Source organism: Convolutriloba macropyga, chromosome 12 (genome assembly GCF_964194025.1).
Source record: "Convolutriloba macropyga chromosome 12, txConMacr16.3, whole genome shotgun sequence".
NCBI classification, from domain to species: domain Eukaryota; kingdom Metazoa; phylum Xenacoelomorpha; order Acoela; family Convolutidae; genus Convolutriloba; species Convolutriloba macropyga.
Window position 1 is genome coordinate 15873405 of NC_134479.1, and position 7982 is coordinate 15881386.

Below are 7982 nucleotides of genomic sequence, written 5' to 3' on the forward strand. Positions count from 1 at the left end.
GAGACCTGAATTACAAATGGTTTCAAAATGCACTCAATTCGGTGAGGACTGTTCAAAACGACTGGTTGCAGTTTGATTTGTTTTAATAGTAAGCAGTGATAGAATTAAGAGAGCTACGACTGTTTGGTCCTGGCTAAGGTCTCCATTGTGAACTGCTTATGATAAGGAAGAAGGACGCAAGCATGTTTATCAAAAGATTAAGCAAATTAAGCGTGACCCAAAAAGTTATTTCAATTCCCCCCCCCCCCCCCAGAAACATATAACTTCACTCGTCCCAATTCAACCAGATAATTGACGGAAATATAATATTTATCTCATATCAACTACGCAAAGCCATATACGAAATTCGAGGTTATTGTAATTAATTTTTTTGTTGATGTTTAGTTAGAAGCATTTAGAGTGGAAAGTGTACAATTTTACTCAACATTCGTTTTCAGCAAATTTTCCAAAAAAATCCAATGTTTTTTTCTTGACGGCAAATATAATCCATGGAATTACCTGGACTTGAGTCTCATAATTTCTCAGAATTTCTCATACCCAATAATTAGGTCTGAGGAGAGTAATGTCATACTTTTGTAGCTTAGAACCGGTAATTACTATAGTAGTATACCCACTATTTATATATAAGCAAGTTTGTAGGTAATTACCACAAAGCCTATAGCTTAGTGGTTATGACTTGCTGCGCAAATTAAATGCTACTTTTACCCACGCGGAGGTTCGAAGCGCATATACAGCAAACCTTGTTGACGGGAGTTAACCTGAACACATTCTATTTTTCATGAAGTAAATTTTACACACAAAAACCAGTCTGGCTATTGTAAATTGTGACACGAACAGAGTACTGGCCATCCCAAAAATACAGAATGTCTCTAAACTTATTCAGCGCTGATTTACTCTGCCACCAACCTCCGGGTAACAATATCCATAGTTTGGTAGACAAGAAAAGAACAAAACTAGTTTATTGAAGAAAAAAATTAGGACTTTCAACAAAATTTAAAAAACTTGGAAGTTTATTTAATTTTACTTACTTTTAGGATTTTGCATATGAGCACATTGAATTGTATAGTTTTTGTGGTCAGAATTTCAAAACTATTACTGACTATTCTTTTTAATACAACGAAAACGTTTGCTGATTATATAAAAACAAAGAGTTCTGTAAATTTTTTAAAAAAAGAATTTTGTCCAACAAACAAAATATCAGTTATGACATAATATCAAAAGAAACATTTTTTTCTGAAGGGCAATAAATTGAATGGGATCTTTCAATGATGAGAATAAGTTGCAAGTTGACGAAAAGAACAAAAAAATCTTTGAAAACAAATAATATCATGAACTTTCAGATTATTCGCTATAAACTGACCGCATTGAATCACAAGGTACAGTCAATCATCAAATTGAAAATTATGAGACAGATCAGCATTTTATGACTTTATAAGGAATAAAAAATCAGGCAAAACAGCAAATTCAAAAACAGCAAAAAACAAGAAAATTGTCGCAGTCATTAAAAAAACTTTGCGCAAAAAATTTTCACTTTCAGTTATTTTTTCAAGAACAATGAAGTTCTTCTTTTGTTTATCAATATGACTTCAAAATATCAACAAATATGAACAAATATATTAAGACCATGAAATTTCTGTGAGAACCCGTAGTATCAACTCCATTAAATTCGAAAGCAAAAAAATTTTCACTTTAAATTTTTGTTTCAAGAACAATGAAGTTCTTCTTTTGTTTAACAATATGACTTAAAAATATCAACAAACATGAACAAATATATTAAGACCATGAAATTTCTGTGAGAACCCATAGTATCAACTCCATTAAATTCAATAGATTTCATCGGAAGTCATTAAAGAAACGCTCAATTGAGGCTCGATGTGGAGACAAGGATGTTTGTTGTTCACAAGCCATCGATAACTTGTCACAATATGTATCATGACTATCAAAACAACAATAAATTTGGTCGAAAACCAAAAATTCAATTAAAAAAAGAGAGAAGAAGGTGTCGAAGTCATTTAAACAATAAAATTTTCTCTGAAAACTATGGTCTTTTGAACGTCTTCTCTAAACCAATGGGAACTTTAAGTATTATGACTATCAGATAAGATTTCAAAAGGAACCAATATTGCAAAAAAATACAAAAATTAAAAAAAAATATATGAAAACTCGTGGCATTGAAGCAAATAGTTAGCAAATAAAACCACTAGACAGCTTAATTCTGGTTGCACTGGAAAAACTGGGGGTCCTCTCATTACTGAGACTGGCCTATAGTTCACGAAAATAAGTTTAGGATCGGTTAATGTTCAAAAAGTTTGAAAAATGGTTTTTAAAGCTTTAACGGCCGTTAGCTGTCCAATCAAAGTATTAGATAGTTGCCCCTAATACTCATTAGGAGGCCAATTGCACTTTTAGTCAACGAGTATATGCCATAGGACTCCAAAAAAATTAGTATATTCTCAAAAATTAGTTTCATTAAAAATTACGTATTCGAAGCCAAAAAAGGATGAGTGATTCCTTGAAAACAATTTTTTTGTTTCATTGAACATCATTTGACTGTAAAGGAAGTTTTTAATTAACAGAACCTCGATATGAAAAGTGACCATACCCTAAACGACTTAAAAAAAACGAAATAAAAAATAAAAGTTTTCCTAAAAAAACAGCCCACAAATTGAATTACGATTTCATTTTTTGATAGACGACTTAGCTATGAGACTAAAACTAGCCTTTTCATCGCTTTTCGTCTATTTGCAACACAAAATTGTTTCATTTTGAAGCAAGAAATGTAATTTTGAATTAATATTATTCTAGGAAAAAACTTAATTTGGACAAAAATTACGCTAAAATTTAACAAAATCATGCCAGATATGCCGTGTTCAGACAAAACTTTAAACCTTAATAACTCCTCGAGAAATATAAAATTCAAAAAAAAATAATTTCGAATTCTACGCTGGACGAGCTTCTTAATGATACCACTCACATTTCCCTACGATGAATAGATTGATCGGCCAAAATTGTTTGAACAAAAAAACTCATTTGAGTATATAATCCCCCCCGCCCCCCACCCACAAGTGGGGTCTGAACAAATACTTAATTTTTTATTGACATCTTGCTTTTGAATGCTGTAATAGCTTTCATCAATCATTGGATGAAATATTTGAGGAAAGAGTCAACCATTGACTAAATGATCCAACATTTTAAGTGAATTTTTTTCGTTTAGGAAATGAATTTTAATTGAAAATGAAAACTGCCGGAGAAATTTGAGATCCCTAGATGCTCATAAAAATTTGGCCTGTAAACGATTTGCCATGAAATTGTCAAAAAAAGGAAGTTTTTCATAACTGTCGTTTTGTTTGTTATCTTCTACCCTATGACTCGGCAACAAATGAATTGTTCCTTATTTTTGATTTGCCATGAAATTGTCAAAAAAAGGAAGTTTTTCATAACTGTCGTTTTGTTTGTTATCTTCTACCCTATGACTCGGCAACAAATGAATTGTTCCTTATTTTTGAGCTTTGTATTCAGCAAACTAATTTTGGTAACAAAAAAAAAGCTTTTTTGTTGAGAATGAGGATGTCGCTCCACTTCGTTCCGTGACCCTTTAAGATAATAATTTTTCAATTACTATATAATGTAATGTAAACCAGTAATTTTGCTTTTATCCATACCAAGAATTGTCGTGTTTTGCATATTATCATATATTTTTTTGATTCCTCCAATGATTTTGTACGATGCCATCAACTCGGGTTGAGTTTGTTAGTTAAATAACAGCTTTGTATTTGGGATCGAAAAACTGACATAAATTGTAGAAGGGTTGACCCGTTATTTCACACACAGTGTCGTATACTCCTTGAGAACCCAAATTTCCCAAGCCTATACAGAACTCCATCTTATAGTTGGAAGGTTGTCCCGAAGCAAACGTATCCGCCGACATGTAGGGATGATAGTCGCTGAAACAAATTCAATATTTTATTGCATACCTTTTCATTGCTCTTAATGCATCAATTCGCTATATCCCTGAGGGACAACCGGGAAATACTATTCACGATTGTTCCCGTTAAATTTAGCAACTTTCCGATATGAAATATCCTAGATTTTTGGGGAAAAAACTCATTCTAACTCTTTCGCCGTCAGAGTTGAACACCAAAGCGGAACAATTTTACTTAGCGTCTCTACTGATTTGAGATAGAGCGACAAAAAGTGTGGTTCAGACCGTGCGGTTGATGCGCAAACAATTCTACTATATAAAGAAGTCGTTTGAGTTATAATATAATTGACAAAGCTCAATCAGCCAAATTGAGAATAGTGAAAAAACGTGATTAACAGCTATCTAACTAATCGCTAATACATAAACAACAATAGCTATAACATTGATCAAGCTAAAAAAGAAAATTCGCGCCGCAACAAAGCAATTAAATTTGATAGCCTCGTCGAAGTTAAGCTAAGTCGCAGATATTTTTATTAGGTTCGTGCAAAATTGAATACAACATTCATCGCTGTACTAATAAAAACTGTTTTTAAAAAATCAGAAAAGATTATAATTATTTAGATTTTCCAAAGTAATCAGTTTCGAGTGGGATCCCAGTGGAAAGACCCACGCGAACACTTCCAAGATCTTGGCGAAATCCACAACCGGCAGATCTTGGCAGATCTTTTCAAGATCATGGCAAGGATTTTGACTTTCTTGCTCAAACTTGGAAACGCTTGGCGGGGGTTTCCAAGTTCTTTGAAGAGATGATTTGGTTCTTCAAAATTTTTCAGCAGCCTTAAATTGGGCTTCTTAAAATTCGGCCAGCCAGACTAGTAAACAAAATAATTGTGTAGGACGAAACAGAGTGGTTATAAAAATTTGTTGTATTTCTCGAGAGTAAGCACCTAATAATCACGTAGATGAGAGTTCATTGAATGTCCGCAAACTTTTGTATACAGAATTATCTTTGATTGAGAAAAACAGACAAATTCCTCTCAAAATGTTTATTTTGCCAATTGTAAGATTGGCAATTAAAATTTTTCAATTGGAAAAAGTTAAGTATTTTTCCATTCCATACTTAAGGAGTGAACTGAAAATTGGGTTTTTGCAATTATAATTCAGATAAACCTCGGAAAAAATTTTCGGAAAAAAAATTACAATCAAAAACCTATCTGAAAAAGTACGGAAAAAACGTAGAAGAATTTTTGAGCCAGACTGCCAGCTGAAACATGCAATTTTGTTTCATTATGCGACTCAATTCGAGAACAAACGAAAAAGTGAAGAAGGGGGAATCGAACAAACAAAATCTGAAATCAGTTATTGTTTAAAATTTCTTCACAATTTGCGATTCCATCTTTTAACAAAGAATATAGCATAAAATACAAAAGAAAACCATCTTATCGGGAAACTAAAGAAGAGGTAACGTTTTTAATTTAAAGGTTGTGATATGCCACCAATAGTTTCTTCAAAACCTTATAAAAGTATTTGTGTTCAAAGAATAACTGCTACCTATACACGTTTAAAAAAGAGCACAAACTAATAATAACAGCAAAGAAAATAAAATTCAAATAGGAGACATGTGAATGAAGTACTGATAAGTTAAAAAAGGAAAGAATAATCGAAATATAATAACAAAAACTGCCCCATTGTACCGGGAAACTATTCTTAAAAGAACAAAAAATGAAGAAATCAACAAAAAACTTCAAAAGAGACCAAAAGAGTCCTAAATTTTACTACATTTAATGCAGCTTCGCGAAACAAAAATTATCAGCGCTACGAAAATGCCTTACTGCAACAAGTCAACAAGTTTCACTATAGGTTCAAAAACTTGAACAAAATGAGCCGAATTTTGTCCAAGATAGCAAATTTTCAGAAAACTAAAACTAGATTCCTACTTCATGTGTAAAAAGAGCTCAAAATGATCAAAAAAGTCAAAGAACCACAAAAACTTGTTCAAATATGATCACAATTACATTTTTATGCGCGTTCTTTCTCTATCTCTCTCTCTCTCTCTCACATAATATTTCCTGGGCATAAATTAATCTCGTTTCTTTCTTGTTTAATTTTTGTTCACCAGTTCATATTAAACTTTTGTTTCTACCTGCGGCAACGACTTTTATCTTTCAATTTTTTGAATTTCAGTTGCACTTTACCAATTTTAAAGATAACAAGGCGTCTCAGTAATGTGCGATCGCACATAAGGTTCCGACCCTGCTCATCCACAATTTAGGCATAATTGTCTACCAAATGAGGAACAGATGGAAAAACACAAAAAAATTCAAGTATTTTTCAAAAAAAAACTGGTGTATGAACGAAAAGATAGCCTCCAAAGCAAATATTTCAGTGGAATAAAAAAAGATACATTAGATTATTAAGATATGCCAATATTAAAAAAGCGAGCGAAGACGAACGGCAAAATCAAAAAAACAACAATAAAAATTAATTACATCAAAGAATATATAACCGTTTTAAAAAACAAAACATAACAAAGCCAAAATAGCGTCAAAAAAAACTTAAAATAAACAAAATAACTTGTAATTCAACAGAAATAAATGGTTATTTACCAGTTCATAAAAAAGCTTGGTAACAATTAGACAGAAAAGAACAGACCCTTTAAAGTTAGAAAAGTCGCTGAATTTTTTTAAAAAAAAACTATTAATTTCAAAGGAATGAAAACAATTATGAATCAATTAAAATACCGCATAGGTTTACAATTACCAATGCTTCCATAGAAGGGAATTAACAACTCTTGGTATTCAATTTTTTATGCAGTTACAAAAAGAACAACAAATACACAACAAACTAAAAATCAATTAAAACTTGCCAGAAAATGCTTTGGAAGCCATAAAGCCATACTTTGGCCCCCAAAATATGTTCGATTGCACCTTCGTTGAACACCGATAATGTATTATGTGGCCGCTCATTAATTAAAATAAGCAACAACTAGACAATAAGAAAAAAATGCCAAATTATGTAATACTCGTTTTTTTTTTCGAAAAAAATTAATTTCCAAAGACATAAAAGCCATTAATTACAAAATGAAAAATTTGAATAGGTTCGTTCATTCTTCCAAAGGAAGCCCTTGAAACCTGCAATTATCCAGAATATGTCTTACGTCTACAAGAGGAACGTCAAATATGACAAAAATCAAAAATTCATTTACTTTTTTTTATGAAAAACACGTGTAGAAGCCAGTAAAGCCATAACGAATTCTCTGAAAACATTAGATTTTGTGACACCAATCCCTTCTGACACTTTCCCTTGAAATGTATTATGTGACCTCTCATTAATGAAACTAGGTAACAATTAGACCAAAATGAAAAAAAAGGAAGTTTACGTAATACTTGTTTTTATCGAAAAAAATTTATTTCCAAAGACATGAAAGCCATTAATTACAAAATGACAAAAATGAATAGGTTCGTTTAATCTTCCAAAAAAAGCCCTCAAGACCTGAAATCAACCAGAACAGGTCTTACGTCTACAAAAAGAACGTCAAATATGACAAAAGTCAAAAATTAATTTACTTTTTTTTGTGAAAAACCCGTGTCGAAGCCAGTAAAGTCATAACGAATTCTTTAAAAAAAATTAGATTTTGTGACACCAATCCCTTTTAACATCTTCTCTTGACAAAAAAAATGTCAATTTAAAACTTTAATTAACGAGACCAGGTAACAAACAGACAATAAAGGGAACAAAATTGCCAAACTGAATTTTTTTTTTCATTTAGGAAAACAATTGTTTTCAGAATCATGAAAGCCATTATCTATCTTCTAATGTCAAAACATCGGCTCATCTTTTATTCCAGGAAAAACCAACCAAACCGGGTCATTGTACAGGAATCTAAATACGACTAAAAAGACAAAGTGAAAACGACAGTTAAAGACAACATTAAAAAATTCAATTAAATTCTTCGAGAAAGTACTGTCGAAGCCGTAAAGAACCACAATCTATATCTTTAGGGTTTAAATAATATCAATTGGCATTATTTTGAACGCGTAAAACGTGTTATATGAACCGA

At 31.8% G+C, this 7982-nt stretch overlaps 1 protein-coding gene across 1 annotated transcript in view; it reads right to left on the bottom strand.

Annotated features, from left to right (window-relative positions):
* Positions 1–3600: 3600 nt before the first annotated feature.
* Positions 3601–7982, bottom strand: part of LOC142350365 (uncharacterized) — a 92621-nt gene continuing 88239 nt past the window's right edge. Inside the window, exon 4 of the mRNA XM_075402209.1 lies at positions 3601–3944. Coding sequence (XP_075258324.1) covers positions 3868–3944 — 77 coding nt within the window. The 3' untranslated portion in view covers positions 3601–3867. The remainder of the gene's footprint in view (positions 3945–7982) is intronic.